The sequence below is a fragment of the Salvelinus alpinus genome, chromosome 34 (assembly GCF_045679555.1).
Source record: "Salvelinus alpinus chromosome 34, SLU_Salpinus.1, whole genome shotgun sequence".
NCBI classification, from domain to species: domain Eukaryota; kingdom Metazoa; phylum Chordata; class Actinopteri; order Salmoniformes; family Salmonidae; genus Salvelinus; species Salvelinus alpinus.
The window spans coordinates 22,712,308-22,731,398 of NC_092119.1; the positions used below are offsets into that span (position 1 = coordinate 22,712,308).

The 19,091-nt window shown below is 44.2% G+C and overlaps 1 protein-coding gene across 1 annotated transcript in view; it reads right to left on the bottom strand.

Moving 5' to 3' along the window:
* The window catches only part of LOC139563564 (protein Daple-like), an 87,061-nt gene that overhangs the window by 12,276 nt on the left and 55,694 nt on the right, over nt 1–19,091 (bottom strand). The window contains exons 15-27 of the mRNA XM_071382338.1: nt 18,766–19,041; nt 18,053–18,598; nt 17,445–17,684; nt 15,482–15,609; nt 8,423–8,564; nt 8,024–8,221; nt 7,480–7,641; nt 6,897–7,174; nt 4,745–4,888; nt 3,942–4,128; nt 3,519–3,664; nt 3,343–3,432; nt 2,266–2,549 (exon numbers count right to left, since the gene is read on the bottom strand). Of these exons, the coding sequence (XP_071238439.1) occupies nt 2,266–2,549; nt 3,343–3,432; nt 3,519–3,664; nt 3,942–4,128; nt 4,745–4,888; nt 6,897–7,174; nt 7,480–7,641; nt 8,024–8,221; nt 8,423–8,564; nt 15,482–15,609; nt 17,445–17,684; nt 18,053–18,598; nt 18,766–19,041 (2,821 nt within the window). The remainder of the gene's footprint in view (nt 1–2,265; nt 2,550–3,342; nt 3,433–3,518; nt 3,665–3,941; nt 4,129–4,744; nt 4,889–6,896; nt 7,175–7,479; nt 7,642–8,023; nt 8,222–8,422; nt 8,565–15,481; nt 15,610–17,444; nt 17,685–18,052; nt 18,599–18,765; nt 19,042–19,091) is intronic.

Below are 19,091 nucleotides of genomic sequence, written 5' to 3' on the forward strand. Positions count from 1 at the left end.
CTTCTGCACATCAATCACTCCAGTGTCTAATTGGTATATTGTAATTACTTTGCCACCATGGCCTATTTATTGCCTTACCTCCCTTATCTTACCTCATTTGCACATGCTGTATATAGATTTTCTTCAACTGTATTATTGACTGTATGTTTTGTTTATTCCATGTGTAACTCTGTGTTGTTGTATGTGTCGAACGGCTTTGCTTTATTCTTGGCCAGGTCGCAGTTGCAAATGAGAACTTGTTCTCAACTAGCCTACCTGGTTATATAAAGGTGAAAAGAAAAAGAGTGCGTTAATACGCTAACAGACAGCAGTGTCTCAGTCAGTAGGGTGTCTGGTAGGCTACTGGCTGGCCAAAGCCTTTGATTCCCTTCCCTGCTCCCTCAGTCAAGCATGGGATTGGTCATTGATGCAAAGCCTACCGTGTTTAGTAGTCACATACATCAATAGATCCAATAGAACAGTTATTATGTATTTTAGCACAGCCATTGTCATTAAGGTGGGCTGAGCGAGGGGATGACAAGAATGGTGTGGAGGGAAAAGAGATGGATGGTGATTGTAAAAAAGCATGGCAGAAAGTGACAGACACACGGCACACAAGAGTACAGGATATGGAATAAAGGAAGATGTGAGATTGTGGTGTTTGGGTGTGAGACAAGGAGAGTCAGGGAGAGTATAGTGCTAGCTGGAGGCAGTCATTATCAGCAATGCAACACAGGCTAACACTTAACATGGAACAACGTGGCACAGAGAGCATGTGTACACAGGCAACCTAAACACTCAATCACTCCCTAAGTGGTATTTATATCACTCCTGGGGGGGGAGCAGAAATCCTTTGAATAGCAGTAAATATTGCAGATTGCCTCCAAGTAATTCTCCTCTCAACATTCCTTCATCCATGTGGAACATGGTATTGATACTGGCTGCCAGACTAAGAGACAGAGCAGACAGATTAACTGCCTTTATTGGGATGGTAGGCATCGCTCTTCACAGTTACCCACTTTACATGATTAACCATATCAGGTGACACACAGATCTCTCATTCTCACAGAAGTAGGCAAAGCTGTTGGATGGCTGCAGCAAGGGGGGCTCCAATCCAAAACAAGGCTACTTACTGCAGGGTCTACCAGAGTGGAGTGCCTGGTGTGAGGATGGAGGCCTCAAACTAGCCTGTTCAGTTCAGAGTTCTGTGTGTGTGTGTGTGTGTGTGTGTGTGTGTGTGTGTGTGTGTGTGTGTGTGTGTGTGTGTGTGTGTGTGTGTGTGTGTGTGTGTGTGTGTGTGTGTGTGTGTGTGTGTTGTGATGGGAGGAAAGCTTGATAAGTGTGTATATGTGTGCATTAAGACGTCTGTTTTCTGTAAGGAAATAATGACGGGGCCAAAAAGTAAAGATGCTACAGATAAAAGAAGGGGGTAAATAAAGAGGAATGAGTGAAGATGGTGTTATAAAGAGGGAACGTGTGAAGATGGTGGTGTTATAAAGAGGAACGTGTGAAGATGGTGGTGTTATAAAGAGGAATGAGTGAAGATGGTGGTGTTATAAAGAGGAACGTGTGAAGATGGTGGTGTTATAAAGAGGAATGAGTGAAGATGGTGGTGTTATAAAGAGGAATGTGTGAAGATGGTGGTGTTATAAAGAGGAATGAGTGAAGGTGGTGGTGTTAGAACTGTCCAATGATGGGCGGGAGGGGCTCGGTGGTGCAGGTGGGGATGTCAGAGGAGGACCAGAAGCGAAGGCGTCTAGAGCAAGAACGTTGTGAGGGAGGCGTCTTGGGAACCTTCTCCTGACTCCTAGTCCTCAGAAAGCCAAACCGCTTGGCTGCAGTGACAGGGGGTACTGCTGGCAGGACTGTGGTTACTGTTGACAGGGCTGGGGCAAGGAATGGGGGTACTGAACAGGAGGGGGTTATGTTTTACACACAATGACAAAGAGAAGAGGGAGAAAGAGATTGAGTGAAAGTAGTTAACTGCATGCATTATATAAATGAACAGGGCCCGAAATTGCCCAACAAAGATGACGAGATAAAGTATTAAAATGTTTAGTCATGCAACAGATCCCCATTGAACTAGTAGAGAATGAAGAACAGACTTCAAAAAAACAAAGGCAAGATGAGTTTGAGGGGGAAGACATTTTAGATTTTGTGTAGCTAGTTTACAGCTACCTCTTGTGGAAAAAAAGAGGACTTGTAGAACTGTAGGGCCAGGACAACTTCCATTATTCAGGGGTAGAACTACCCTGGATGAGTAGACATCCCCTCTGTCTGTCTTACCTCTGCTGGAGTATGTGGGGGTGGGGTTGAGGGCAGGGAAGTGTCCCTGTCCATGGTGGTTCTCCTCCAGAGAGTGGTTCCATACAGAGTCCAGGCTGAGGCAGGACTGGCGTGGGGGCAGTGGAGGGGGAGGCGTGGGGGGAGGGACGTCAGGGAAGTCCAAGGTGGGAGGTTCGGGCAGGGGAATGTCAGGGGCGCTCCGCACCCTCTCCCTGGAGCTGTCCTGTCTGTTCTTGGGCTTGATGAGTTTGGCCAGAGCCTTGGCCCCGGCCCAATGGTTCCTCCTGACAGACACAGACAAAAAGGAAATCACAGTTACACTCAGACATCCATCTAACTTCAGCCCATAGGTCACACTGGACTAGTGGAAACCCCTGCAGCAAAGCTACCACCTCATCCTCGACAGACGAAACACCATGGCAGGTGGAAGCTAGTCGGCCTACTGATGCAGCACATAGTACTAGCAGCCTGCCAGCCCCTCAGAGACCTCACTGCCCGGGCCTGGCAATGACAGTGGCCTTGTTCCTCCTTTTCTTCCACCTCTCGAGAATAGTGCCAGCCCTCCTCCTCCTCTCCCAGAAAACCAAGCTGATGACTACCAGAGGCCCAGCGGCACTCATGAGAGTGACCTCCCCTTCTGTGAACACTGGTAAGCCTACGAGTGATGAGAAAGATCACCCCGGCAGCGTGGAGTCCAAGTTCCAATGTGTAATATAAAAAGGATACCTGCTAAATACTGTAAATACAGAAGCTATAGATAGGCTAGATGGCTAGACTACATTGTCTACATAATGAAACAATCCATAGTAAGCTATTGTTTTGATGGTGGACTGATTGTATTTGGCATTAATAGACAGGTTTTATGCAGCACAAACTTTCTATCCAAGCTGTGAGAGCACGAGGACAGCTAAGGTAGGCTATAGGCACACAGGACAATTGGGCAGGAGGGTTTACTGACCATATGACCTGACCAGGAAAAGCTCTGGGATCTAGGGCTTGCTAATGGATCCATTTGTCATCCTATTCATAGTTAATTGACTAAGCTACATTAGCAAATCAAAATGTAACAGTACTAACTTTTTAGGGGTTGGATCATAAAACTTGTACTGATCCATGATCTTCTCCTCCAGTTTCTCCTTCTGCCTCCGGAGCAAGTTCAACTTGTCACTGGAAACACAGGAGTTGTTAGATTTATTTATGACATTCAATTATCAAAATGACTTTCCTCTATACCTGCACACACATCTACTTACATGTACTGTTTCTGCTCTTCGTGGTAGAGCTCCTTGCTCTCCATGGTTCTCTCCAGCAGGGTCTGGTTCTGTTGGCTCAACATCTGGATCTGACTCAGTAGGTGGTGGTTCTCCTCCTCCAGGTTCCCCTTCAGACGGGTCAGCAGCTGGAGACAGAACACACAGATACACACTGTTGCTAAAACTGCAGCATGTACATGTGTCACTACAATTCAATTGCATTATATCCAACTTTAGAAATGCACTAAACATTTCATATTGTTTAAGTCAATGGTTACACTGACCCAGATGAAGTTGTATATTAAAGATTAGGACACAAATTAAGCCTACTTCTGGACAAAACTGCACTTTCAAGTCTCTAAAGCATAAAAGCTGTATGTGCAGTAGCTGATTGCAGTCCTCGAGTGTCAGTGGTCTGTGTACCTCACAGTGGTTGTCCAGCTTGGTCATGGAGATGTCCAGGCCCTGGTGCTGCTCCTTCATCGAGTCGTATCTGGCCTGCCAGCGGTTCACCTCCAGCTGAGCTCTGTTCAGACCGGTCTTCAACTCCTTGGTCTGCACCTGCAGCCCGTCATACTCCGCACGCAGTTGGGAGTGAGTCTGGGTCAACCTACAGGGGATGTCAAGAGACAGTATGAAGAGACATATGAGGTCCTGGTGCTTTGCAAAATAAATCACTCTTCAAAAGCCTAATTTTAGGGTCAGATCGTCAGTTTTGTAGTTAGTTAATTTTGTTAGATTTTTGCATTGAGTTCAGCCATACTGATTGTTTCAGCCCATTCACAGACTTTTCCACTTGGCAACAAGAGTTTTATCTGATTGTAGTGTTACATGACACGTGGTAGTGTGTGTATACGGAGCAAGATAAGGAGAAAGTCAGCCATTACAGTATGTAACCACCAGAGGGTACCAGCGTCAGGCTGTACTCTACCAGTGTTTCTGCTGCACTCATATTTTCCATTGGAAACACGGTTCTCTACATTTTAGTAATTTAGCACACTCTTATTCAGAGCGACTTAGAGCATCAATTAGAATAATGTGCCTTGCTCAAGTGCACATTTCTTCAACTAGCCGGCTTTGTGGATTCAAACCAGTGACCGTTCAGTTACTGGCCCAATGCTCTTAACCACTAGGCTACCTTCATTCTCTCCCATATGGTGACGTTTGTAAAGCTGGAGTTAGTAGGTGTGGTTGTATAGAGGTGCTGCTGTACTGACTGAGCTCACCGGTCCACCTCCCCCCTCAGACTCTGGTTCTCCCCCAGAATCAGCGCATTTTTGTGGATCTCCTCTCCTAGACTCTCCCTCTCCTTCTGAAGGGTGGACTCCACTGTCTCCATGGCATCTTTCTGCTTCAGCAGCACTATGTACCTGCACAGAGAGAGACACGGAGACTGGGTTAAAGATAGAACCTCCACAGTAGTCACATAAACAGATATATGGTGCCCAGTTAACTGTCCCCAGGTTGTGTGTTGTGTTACATCTAAAATAGGCCATGGTGATCCCATCCCTTATAGATTCCTAATGATCACCAAACCACCTAACCTCTCTTTACACTTAATAAGAAAGAAACAACAATAGCGATGTTAGATTGGACAAGAGTTGGTTGGAAAAGTCATGAGATATTGAGCGCCTGTGACGTGGTGGTGGTTTGTTCTAAGAGCTGCCATGATCACAGACCTTGGCTATCCCATCAGGGTCGTTTCATTCATTTTCACCAAATGAAGAAGAAAAACACTGACCGAAACAGGGAGGGACTACCTCAACCTGTCCAATAACCACTAATTTTAGTTTTGTTAAAAAACATTTTGCTCCAGCGTGCCCTAACAAAAACACAACCCATATATAGACCAGCTGATATTCCAGCTGATTAGGCCCTTGACGGTACAGCAGGCAGACTCTTCTAATCCATGGGCCTCAAACCCAGGCCCCTACTCCATTATTCATAAAGGAGAGAAGGCTAGGAGGAGAGATTATTAGTCAGCCAGATCAGCCAGCCAGTCCACAGTGCCTCTCACATCACTCCATTTAAACTGAACTGACGGTAAAGTTCACAATAGAGTACCACATAATGAGTCATAATACCCATAAAACCTAGCGTTCAAACAGGAAAATGGTTCCAATCATTTTTCCACCATTCATTTTTTCCCATAGGGGATTTTAGAAACACTTAATATAAGGGCTGTGTTTTGTGTAGTCTTACCCTGGCGTGACGTTTTGATAACCATGTAAATCTCTCTAGGACAAGGTGACTTTTATCAATATATTTGCATGGATTTACCCCCCCAAAATGAAACGCTAATTAGCTGCTAATGTGGCTATCATAAAGAACTACAAATACCATGATGATTTGGATGAGACTGCTGAATCGAGGCAAAGGTAAGAATATCTGTATTAACTATCTAATGTTAGCTAAATGTAGTAATGAATAAATTGGCTAAATGTCTTTAAAATTGACAATTCTGTGAACAGTCTTGTGCAAGTTTTAAATAGACACAATACCTGTTAAGAAAAGGTGTCAGCTACAGATTACATGCAGGTGCTTGCAGTGATTTATAGTTTTGCATGATGTCTACTTTGATGCTAATTTGCATTTTCGAATCTGAGAGTAAATAGAGCTGAATATATTGATAAAAGTCATCTTGTCCTAGAGAGATTTACATGGTTATCAAAACGTCAAGCCAGGGTAAGACTACACAAAACACAGCCCTTATTTTAAGTGTTTCTAAAATTCCCTATAGGAAAAATGAATGGTGGAAATACGATTGGAACCAGTTGCCTGTTTGACCGCTTGGTTTTATGGGTATTATTATTATAACTCCACCACTGTGGGGCTCTATAGGACAATCTTTCCAGTACAGGAGGGACGGTGGAAAAACAAGGGTGTGTGGTGTGTGCAGACAAACAAGAGAACAGTTTCCATGGAAGAGGGTGATATCTGAAACCACTAGTGTGTGTGTGTGTATGACCCATTTCGGTCTGACCCATATGTGTGCAATCACTTGGTGTGTGAGGTGTAAAGAAATGTAAAGAAAATGATTTATTCTTGATTTATTGCCTTTTTTATCCTTTTGCCTAGAAGACCAGCATCCCAGAGTCGCCTCTTCACTGTTGACGTTGAGACTGGTGTTTTGTGGGTACTATTTAATGAAGCTGCCAGTTGAGGACTTGTGAGGCGTCTGTTTCTCAAACTAGACACTCTAATGTACTTGTCCTCTTGCTCAGTTGTGCACCGGGGCCTCCCACTAATTTCTAAGTGACCCCAAACTTTTGAACGGGAGTGTATATAAAAACATGTGTGTGCCCAGTGGTTTGTGCCTAGTGGTTTGTGTAACCCCTGTGAGTGTGTGTATGTATGTGTGTTCTGTGTGTGACCCACTTGTTCTCCAGTGCACAGTGCTCCTTCTCCAGAGCTCTCTGGTTGCCCTTCTGGGCGGCGTGTTGGGTGATGAGCTGCTCGTACTCCGCCGCCTGTCTCTCGTGAACGCTCAGCAAGCGCTCGTGGTCCTGCAGCACGCCCTCCCTACCCGCCCGCGCTTCCTCCCGCTGCCGCTGCCACGCCTCCGACTCGCTCTCCAGAGCCCCCACCTGGCCCTGCAGCACGGCATTCTGGGCCATGAGAGATGCACTCTGGGAGTTGAGGGTAGAGTTCTCCACCTAACGGAAGGATACAAAGGAAGAGTATCACTTTATTAAAACCATTAAGATGTTGTCTGCGTCAGCTGGCATTCAAATACACCACAGAGGTATAATTCTCAGATTATCACATCATCTCCATTTTCTACATCTCAAATTGGTCATCCTACAACATCTACATAGGCAACAACTGACACAGCTACTCTAAGAATGCAAACAAGGGGGTGAAAAACAAAAACAACCACCAGACCACCACACAGCCAAGCTCAGAGCGAGAAGCACAGTAGCATGTTGGAGTAGAGCCACTGTAGTATGTATTTTAGTACCTGTAGTTTGGCTGTCTGTTTGTGCAGGGCTGTGTTGTGCTGCTGCAGTGCTACAGCCTGCCCCTGTAGGGCCACATTCTGGGCATTCAGCTGGCTGTTCTGGTTGTCTAGCTGTCTCAGCTGATCTTTCAGTAGGTGCTTCTCTGTCTGCAAAGTTGCATTCTGAAAGGAAAGAGGGAAGTGGGTAAGATTATACATGGACAATACACCAAGTGTACAAAATGTTAAGAACGCCTTTCTAATATTGAATTGCGTACCCCCCCGTTTCGCCCTCAGAACAGCCTCAATTCCTCGGGGTATGGACTCTATAAGGTGTCGAAAGCGTTCTGTACACTCAGTGTATACCATTTGTATAACAGTTTGCCACATGCTTATGCCAGTATGTTTTGACAGAGACGGTAGTTGCTGTTTAGCTACTCATGTTCTAAGCATTCACAGCCATTACTGAGGAATCCTTATCAGAAGCTCAATCAAACATTCGAACCTTGCCTTTAATTTAATCCTATATCACCCATTCCATCCCTATCAAAAGAACACCACTCACGTTCTTCTCTATGTCGATGAGGCGGTCCTTGAGTTTGAGGAGCTCTGCGGTGGCCTCTCTCGTCACTGTCTCCCACTTCTCCTGACCCTGGCTGTTGCCCTGGACCTGACCCTGAACTGCAGCCTGCTGTGTGGAGCTGTGGGAGTGGGCCTCCTCCTCCTCCTGCCTCTGTCTCAGAGCCTCCAGAGTCTTCTTCAACTGATCACCGCAGCACAGAGGTCAACAGTGTGGGGGGAAAAAGATTGTAAGTGAACAAGTTACATAAAAGAGAGTAGAAGTAAGAGTGAAAGTGTGTGTGTGTGTGTGTGTGCAAGAGTATGATTAGTAGAGAATGTGTGTGCTTCAAATATGTAGGAGTGTGTGTTTCTGTGTGAATGAAAGAGGTGTATAGGTACGTACGGTGCTGAGTTCAATGCGCAGCTGCTGGTTAAGACTACTAGACTCCTCCAGTCGAGACTCCAGACCACGAATCTTCTCCTCACGGATCTCCAGATTCTTCTTCAGCGTTGACTCGATCTTACTTTCCAAGATCTTGTACTTACTGTGACAGGCATACAGTATGTCTAAATGTCATATCAAGTCCAATAGACAGTCCCAGACACAAATGACTTCATTGATTCAAATTAATCAGGAATGCGGTGCTTTTATTTAGGTGCCATGATCAAACAATGGAAATTCCTACAGAACGATGCAAATTTACACACACACATATACATATACATATATATATATATATATATATACATACATACATACATACATACATACATACATACATACATACATACATACATACATACACATACATACATATATACAGTGGGGCAAAAAAGTATTTAGTCAGCCACCAATTGTGCAAGTTCTCCCACTTAAAAAGATGAGAGAGGCCTGTAATTCTCATCATAGGTACACTTCAACTATGACAGACAAAATGAGAAAAAAAATCCAGAAAATCATATTGTAGGGTTTTTTATGAATTTATTTGGAAATTATTGTGGAAAATAAGTATTTGGTCACCTACAAACAAGCAAGATTTCTGGCTCTCACAGACCTGTAACTTCTTCTTAGGCTCCTCTGTCCTCCACTCGTTACCTGTATTAATGGCACCTGTTTGAACTTGTTATCAGTATAAAAGACACCTGTCCACAACCTCAAACAGTCACACTCCAAACTCCACTATGGCCAAGACCAAAGAGCTGTCAAAGGATACCAGAAACAAAAACACCAGAAACCTCACCCATCTGGCATTCTAGGCAGGCTCAAACAAACACTCCAATTATTTTAAAAACATTTTAAAAATTAAAATAAATAAAAAATAACATTACTTGAACACAGGTCTGGTGCTCACTGTGACTGTATGCTACCTCACCCGGCAGGACGAGATTCCCTGTTTTCCAGGGAAAATTAAACTGCTGCAAGCCACACAGGAATGGAAACCATCTTTCCCCTGTAATTTTGTTATACCCCAAACAGTCTTAGAATTTGGTTATAATTGAACACTGCACACGTGCCGCTGCAGTTATTCTGACCCCTTTAGAGAGGAGTATTCAGGGACGCGCGCACACACACACACCACAGTAGAAATAGAGAGCCAAAATAAAATATGGAGAAATAAAGCCGGAGATAAATAGAGATTAAACACTTTCAACACACTTTTGAACATAAACCCGGACTCACCCACTATACCTGGCACAGGAGGTAGGTAGGTAGGAAGGTTGGGCAGCAACCACTAAAGCAAATAACACTGGCTTAACATGAAAAGCCCCTTTACTTTGAGCTTTACAAAACCCAACATGACCCCTGTTCCTCATCCAAAGTGGACATTGGGAACACATATTTTCACAAGGGGCCAAGAAGCATTTCAGCACACACGCACATGCAATAAATTACAAAAATACCTACTACAAAATACTCAAAAACACTCGGTTCCCATGTAAAATAATATTACAAAATGGCTTCAGTATTATGAGGGTAGGATATTGAGGCCTACACGTGGTTATGTGTCTGAGACACTGGTAGTGTGGTGGCATACTGGGACAGTGTAGATGTAAAGAATTTGGTAGTATGATACCAGTCGAAGCTCGCATCCACTACAAGACCATAGTGCTTGCCTACGAAGCAGCAAGGGGAACTGCCCCTTCAGGCTATGCTCAAACCCTACATCCCAACTCGAGCACTCCGTTCTGCCGCCACTGGTCTTTTGCCCCCCCCCCCCCAAAAAATGTATTTCCCCACCGTAACTTCGCTAAGGAAATGTTTTTTAAAATGTTTTTTTACTTACAGTCGCAACTGTAAGTCGCTTTGGATAAGAGTGTCTGCTAAATGGCTAAAATGTAAAATTATGCATTCTGGTAGATCAGTGGAGGCTCCTCTGAGGAGGACCATCCTCAGTGAATTTCATAAAAATAGTAAAACATGTTTTAAATTCCTTTTTAGATAAAACTATACTAAATATAAACACACCACCAAATAATTGATTAAAACACTATTTTGCAATGAAGGTCTAAAGTAGCTTCAACAGCGCTCTGTAGGGTAGCACCATGGTGTAGCCGGAGGACAACCGTCCTCCTCTGGGTATATTGACTTCAATACAAAACCTAGGAGGTTCATGGTTCTCAACCCCATCCATAGACTTACACAGTAATTATGACACCTTCCAGATGAGGTCCTCCAACCTATCAAAGCTTTTGCAGCATGAACTGACATGTTGTCCACCCAATCAAAGGATCAGAGAATAAACCTAGTACTGAAAGCATAAGCTACAGCTAGCTAGCACTGCAGTGAACAAAATGCGGTGAGTAATTGACTCAGAGAAAGACAATAGTTAAACAGTTATGAACATATCAATTTCTTCCAAAATAAAGGAGAAGCAAGAGAGTAATTTTTCACGTTCAGTTTCACTTACTTAGCTAGCAAATGCAGCTATCTAGCTTATCCTACTCAAACACCCTGCTCAAATAGAATTAGCTAGCTGGCTATGACTAAACAACAACACTGGAACTCTTCCAAGTCAAGGAATGCTTTTGGTTTTACAAATTTATTGCCACCGGTGTAAGTGCTAAACTGCTTACTGACTATACACCAATGTTACTGCATGATTGTAGCTATGTTGACTACTTTAGCTAATATAGTGAGAACAATGTAGGTCACATACAGCTGATGTGTTGTGCATTGAAGTCCACAAGCGAAGGGAAAAGGTGAGAGGAGGAGAGCGCACAGATGCAAGAAGGAGAGCGCACAGATGCAAGAAGCAGAGCGCATAGATGCGAGAAGCGGATCCTCTGTTCAAACCACCACCCAGGACAATGGAGCTAATTCCAGTAGGCGATCTAAAACAACAACGCCGCAGAATGGGAAGGCGAAGCGGCCACCTGGCCAGGCTCCGTAGACGTGCACATCGCACACCGCTCCCGAGTATACTACTAGCCAATGTCCAGTCTCTTGAGAACAAGGTAGACAATATTCAAACAAGGGTTGCCTTCCAGAGAGACATCAGAGATGATAACATTCTCTGTTTCACAGGATATGTTGTCGGAATCGGTTCAGCCACCAGGCTTCTCCATGCATCATGCCGACACAGATGAACCCCTCTCTGGGAAGAGGAAGGGCGGAGGTGTATGCTTATGAATGCATTACACGACTCATGGTGTAATAACAACATAAAGGAACTCAAGTCCTTCTGCTCACCCGACCTAGAATTCCTTACAATTAAGTGCCGGTCATTTTACCTACCAAAAATAATTCTCGTCAATTATAGTCACAGCTGTGTACATTCCCCCTCAAGCAGACACCAAGATGGCCATCAAGGAACTTCACTGGACTATATGCAAACTGGAAACCATACATCCTGAGGTTGCATTTATTGTAGCTGGGGATTTTAACAAAGCAAATTTGAGAACATTTCTATCTAAATTCTTCCAGCATATTGATTGCCCTATGTGCATGCGCAACACCCTCAACCACTGCTTTTCCAACTTCCGCGATGCATACAAAGCCCTCCCCCGCCCTCCTTTCGGCAAATCCGACCACGACGCCATCTTGCTCCTTCCGTCTTATAGGCAAAAACTCAAACAGGATGTACCTGTGACGAGAACCAATCAACGCTGTTCCGACCAATCGGAAGCCACGCTTCAAGATTGTTTTGATCATGCGGACTGGAATATGTTCCGGTCAGCCTCAGAACAACATCGACCTATACGCCGACTCGGTGAGTGCATTTATAAAGAAGTGCATTGGAGAGGTTGTACCCACTGACTATTAAAACCTACCCTAACCAGAAACCGTGGATGGATGGCAGCATTCGCGCAAAACTGAAAGCGCAATCCACCACATTTAACCATGGAAAGAGGTCTGGGAATATGTCTGAATATAAACAGTGTAGCTATTCCATCCACAAGGCAATCAAACAAGGCCAGTACAGGGAGAAAACACCTTCTTTGCCCGCTTTGAGGATAATACAGTGCCACCGTATCGAAGGGACAGCAGTGGAGAAGGTGGAACGTTTTAAGTTCCTCGGCGTATACATCAGACAAACTGAAATGGTCCACTCACACAGTGTGGTGAAGAAGGTGAAACAGCGCCTCTTCAACCTCAGGAGGCTGAAGAAATGTGGCTTGTCACCCAAAACCCTCGAGGGCATCCTGTCGGGCTATATCACAGCCTGTACGGCAACTGCACCGTCCTTAACCGCAAGGCTCTTCAGAGGGTGGTGTGGTCTGCACAACGGATCACCGGGGCCAAACTACCTGCCCTCCATGACACCTACAGCACCCGATGTCACAGGAAGGCCAAAAAGATCAAGGATATCAACCACCCGAGCCACTGTCTGTTCACACCGCTACTATCCAGAAGGCGAGGTCAGTACAGGAGCATCAAAGCTGGGACCGAGAGACTGAAAAGCAGCTTCTGTCTCAAGGCCATCATACTGTTAAACAGTGATCACTAACTCAGAGAGGCTGCTGCCTACATTGAGACCCAATCACTGGCCACTTTAACAAACTAATCACTAGTCACTTTATACAATGCTCTCCAAATAATGCCACTTTAATAATGTTTACATATCTTACAGTATATACAGTTGAAGTCGGAAGTTTACATACACCTCAGGCAAATACATTTAAACTCAGTTTTTCACAATTCCTGACATTTAAATCATAGTAAAAATTCCCTGTCTTAGGTCAATTAGGATCACCACTTTATTTTAAGAATGTGAAATGTCAGAATAATAGTAGAGATAATTACTTATTTCAGCTTTTATTTCTTTCATCACATTCCCAGTGGGTCAGAAGTTTACATACACTCAATTAGTATTTGGTAGCATTGTCTTTATAATTGTTTAACTTGGGTCAAACATTTCGGGTAGCCTTCCACAAGCTTCCCACAATAAGTTGGGTGAATTTTGGCCCATTCCTTCTGACAGAGCTGGTGTTCTTCCAACAAATTTTCTATAGGATTGAGGTCAGGGCTTTGTGATGGCCACTCCAATACCTTGACTTTGTTGTTCTTAAGCCATTTTGCCACAACTTTGGAAGTATGCTTGGGGTCATTGTCCATTTGGAAGACCCATTTGCGACCAAGATTTAACTTCCTGACTGATGTCTTGAGATGTTGCTTTAATATATCCACATAATTTTCCTTCCTCATAAAGCCATCTATTTTGTGACGTGCACCAGTCTCTCCTGCAGCAAAGCACCCCAACAACATGATGCTGCCACCCCCGTGCTTCACGGTTGGGATTGCGATCTTTGGCTTGCAACCCTCCCCTTTTTCCCTCCAAACGTAACGATGGTCATTATGGCCAAACCGTTCTATTTTTGTTTCATCAGACCAGAGAACATTTCTCCAAAAAGTACGATCTTTGTCCCCATGTGCAATTGCAACCGTAGTCAGGCTTTTTTTGGCGGTTTTGGAGCAGTGGCTTCTTCCTTGCTGAGCGGCCTTTCAGGTTATGTCGATATAGGACTCGTTTTACTGTGGATATAGATACTTTTGTACCTGTTTCCTCCAGCATCTTCACAAGGTCCTTTGCTGTTGTTCTGGGATTGATTTGCACTTTTCGCACCAAAGTACGTTCATCTCTAGGAGATAGAACGCCTCTCCTTCCTGAGAAGGATGACGGCTGCGTGGTCCCATGGTGTTTATACTTGCGTACTATTGTTTGTACAGATGAACGTGGTACCTTAAGCCGTTTGGAAATTGCTCCCAAGGATGAACCAGAATTGTGGAGGTCTACATTTGTATTTCTGAGGTCTTGGCTGATTTCTTTTGATTTTCCCATGATGTCAAGCAAAGAGGCACTGAGTTTGAAGGTAGGCCTTGAAATACATCCACAGGTACATCTCCAATTGACTCAAATTATGTCATTTAGCCTATCGGAAGCTTCTAAAGCCATGACATCATTTTATGGCATTTTCCAAGCTGTTTAAAGGCACAGTTAACTTAGTGTATGTAAACTTCTGACCCACTGGAATTGTGATACAGTGAATTATAAGTGAAATAATCTGTCTGTAAACAATTGTTGAAACAATTACTTGTGTCATGCACAAAGTAGATGTCCTAACAGACTTGCCAAAACTATAGTTTGTTAACAAGAAATGTGTGGAGTGGTTGAAAAATGAGTTTTAATGACTCCAACCTAAGTGTATGTAAACTTCCGACTTCAACTGTACATGTGATATGACTAATTTATTTTATACCATCTATTGCACCTTGCCTATGATGCTCGGCCATCGCTCATCCATATACTTAAATGTACATATTCTCATTCACACCTTTAGATTTGTGTGTAGTTGTTAGGGTATTACTGCATTGTTGGAACTAAAAGCACAAGCATTGCTACACTCGCATTAACATCTGCTAACCATGTGTATGTGACAAATAAAATTATATTTGAATACAACGTGGCTGCTATGAAAGTTAACTGTGTTTACGTGTGATCAGGGGTGTATTCTTTCTGCAGATTCTGTTGAAAAACGTTTCTTAAAACGGAAGCAAATGGAACAAAACGGGGCTAAACATACCTGAATCTGTCCAATAGAAACTCGTTTGCAACTGTTGGACTAATAATTACACTCTATATAGACTAGATGCAGGCAAGAGTGCGCATGGCGGTATTGAATATCACCGTCTGTCCCTGTCTGTCACCTCAAATGTGTTTCTCGATCTGTGTGCACCTACGTTGTAAACTTTCATTCATAGGCTAGGTTGTAGCAACCTCATGATGGGCATCGGGAACATTTGAGTATCATGTAGTAGCCTGAACCTATCTCTGTTACATAGAACTGGTTGAATGGAATATGAATGACAGTCATCCAATATGTTGTAATAGAAATAAGACTATGCTCATGAAAAACAATTAATCGTCCTCCCTCATCTTAAACGGCACTGACCGCCACTGTGGTAGATGTATTGTAGAAAATCTGGTAGTGTGATGCATGCTGGTAGTGTAAAGCAACTTACTTGTCTTCACAGCTGTTCTTCTCCTGCAGTAGTTTCTCTCTGTTGAGACCGATCTTCTCCAGCTCGTCGCTCAGTATCTCCAACTCATTCCACTGCTGCTGCACCTTGATCTTCTCATTCACCAGGTCCTGGACAGGACACACAATAAAACTCTGACTCTATTGACCTGTCTACCAAACTGTCAGACACACCGAGAAATCTGACTGGCGATAGGTACTTAGCAACTCTGCCCAGTGTCGGCAGTTAACTTGTCGTTGTTCATATAGAAGAGTTTGACCTCAGATTTGCTTAGTTTAATACTTCAGGCCACAATGTGGCACTAGCTTGTTTGGCTTACGCCTGCTGCCGCTGATGTAAGTTAACTAGCAACCTACGCAAATTTTGTTGCTATCCAGCTAGAATTTGTAGTAAGCCCTTGTTGATACTAACCAGATGGCCACAACTAGCGTAGCTAGCAAAATTATAATTAAATCACAATGATTGGTTTTGACTGAAGTAGCTGCCTGTTAGCTGCCGAGAGTCGGTGGAATAGCTAGCCAGCTATGTTGTGCTAAATGGCAATGCTAACCGTTTAGCTAACATGATCTAGAAAGCAGACTGACACTGGGAGTATGGGATAGTGAATTAAATAATTTCTTCATCATCTTGCTAACAGTAGATAGCTAGCTTGGTAGAGCATTTAGTGTTGTGTGCATTGTGCTGCACCGATCACCCCATTCATATCATATGAAGTGTGTGTGACTGCCATTAGCTAACTAATGAGCAGGTGCTTAATATCAAACTGAACCTTACAAAAAAATACTTCAAGCACAAAACTCCTTAGCTAGATGTAAAAGATGTAAAGACTTGCGCTAGATAAAACATGTTATTATGCAGCTTTATTGTTGTAGTTACAATTCTGATGAAAAGGTGGTAGAGTACACCTGGAAAAGTTCCCTATTTTTTTTTGTCACTTCTGTCAGCTCCCTTATGAAAAAAGATTGCAGTCAGAGTGCAGCATAACTGCAGTATACTGCAATTACTACGTCCAAAATACCACAGTCGACTGCAGTTACTGAGCTTTACTGCAGCTTCAAAACTGCTATATTTTTTTGTTACGCTTCCCTAGGTGGAATTTTGTGCTCTCTGATTGGCTCAAAGTTAGGTTCTCGGCCACTGACGAGCATTGTGATTCTACACGTAGAAACGGCAGGTTTTCACTGTGATTATAGGGTATTGTGTGTAGATTGATGAGTATTTTTTTTTTTTTTTTTTTAAATACAGTTTAGAATAAGGTGGTAACAAAATGTGGAAAAAGGGAAGGGGTCTGAATAGTTTCCGAATGCACGGTATATGCCTCAGCCTACTAATTATAAAAATGTAAAATAGGCCCTTTTATATAAAAAGTAAATATACCCTAGACTATAATTGTGACTTTGTAGGCCGCATGTCCTTCACCCAGCTTCATGGTTTGAACAAGATGCATAATTCCAGTCCAGTATAATACAATAAAGTACAGTAATAAAATTCCACAAAAAGATTAGCCTACTGGAGCTAGTTTCATTTATTTACCCAAGAGAGCATAGTTACATCTATGGGCTTTTATGTTTTCTGTCGTGCGTAATGTGCCGTAGACTATACACTGAGTGTACAAAACATTAAGAACACCTGCTCTTTCGATGACAAACTGACCAGGTGAATCCAGGTCAAAGCTATGATCCCTTACTGATGTAACTTGTTAAATCCGCTTGGGCTCATAAAATGTCCTTAATGTATGGCTCATCAGGCTCAGGTAGTATATTTATATGCTTTAGAATTACATTTCTGGTTAGGGTGGTAAATACCGGAATACACAGGGGAAAAAATGATTTATTCTTGGGATGTAACATTTGTAAAATACATTTGAAAATATTCAACCCTAGTATGGTACACCTAGCACTTCAACCTACTGTACATTATCCTCCGACCTCTTCTCCATACATACCTCTCGGAGTGTGGCCAGGGTCCTTTTGTCGATGGTGGCCTGTTTCTGCAGCTCCTTGTTCTGACTCTCCAGCTCTTTGACCATCCCAGCCACCTCCTTTAACCTCTCCAACTCCTTCTCCTTGGTGATGCCCTCCTTCTCTAATGAGGCCAGCTTTAGAGCGCTCTCCTCCAGCACCTCTTCCTTCACTTCCAGCTGCTGCCATAAACGTCGCGCCTCCTTCTCCAGCTGCTTCCTCGCCTTAAAATCAATTCCGTCAATTCAGTTAAATTACATTTGTATTATCCCATCAAGGAAATTCATTGTCAAATCAAATCAAAGTTGATTTGTCACGTGCGCCGAATACAACAGGTGTAGACCTTACAGTGAAATGCTTACTTACAGGCTCTAACCAATGGTGCGGGAAAAAAAGTGTGTTTGTGTGTGTGTGTAAGTAAGTCAAGAAATAAAACAACAATAAAAATACATTTGAAAAAAGAGTAGCAAGGCTATATACAGACACCTGTTAGTCAGGCTTATTGAGGTAGTATGTACATGTAGGTGTGCAGCCAGGAGTGCGTAATACTCCACAACTACAGTATACATGTAGCATACACACACAGACGTACCTTCTCTGACTGGCCCAGCTCCTGTTCCAGCCCCCTCTTCTCCTTCTCCACCATCTCCAGGCGTTTCTCCGCCAGGCGCACCTCCTCCAGCTCCCGTCTCAGAACTCCGGTCTCGGTCTCCGCCTGCCTCAGCTCCCTCACCAGCCCCTGGATCTTAGTGGAGCTGTTCTCCAGGCTCTGCTGTAACCTCTGTTTTTCCTGGCCCAGGCTGCCGATGCTCAGCTCCAGCCGCTCCGCCCTCTTCCCCTGGGACCGCAGCTCCTCCACAGAGCGGGTCAGATCCTCCCTCTCCCTCTCCAGATCCCTGTTCTCCTGCTGGAGCTGGGCCAGGCGAATGGCAGCTGGCCGGAGGGACTCCACGGTGCGGCGGAGCTCCAGGTTCTCCTCGTCCAAGAGGCTGTGGTCATTCTCCAGCTTGGCCAGACGCAGGCTGACGTTCTGGGCTGTATCCACCTGCTTCTTCAGCCTCCAGTTGTCCTGCTCCAGGCTGGTGTTGTCTCTCTCCAGGGCCTCAGCCCGGTCACATGTGATCTTCAGGGAGGCCACCTACGTTTACATTTACAGTTCAGGCATGTTGCAACGATTGTGATATGTAGTTGTTTTAACTTCCTAAGTTGAATGCACTGATTGCAACTCACAATTACTGCAAGTAAAACATAAAAAAATTGCTGCAAATATTGGCGAAACAAGTACGAGTGCAAGACCTCCCTCACCTCCCTCTGCAGCTGCTCCTTGCTCCTCTCCAGATGTGTTGTCTCCCTCTCCAGCTCCACCCCCCTCTCCCTCAGTGTCTCCAGCTCCTTGGTGGCCTGCTTGCCCTGGGCTTCTAGCCGGGCCAGCTTGGACCTGGTGTTGGTGATGGTCTGGTGGAGGACGCGGTTCTCTGTCTCCACCTCCCTGACTCGGGCCTCGCTGTCAACCTGGGTGCGCTGATGCAGGGAGCTCACCGCCTGGCTCAGGTGCTCCTTCTCCTGCTCCAGCTCTGAGAACTGGGGAACACACATAAAGACAGTCAGGTGGGATAATGAGGACATAAGCG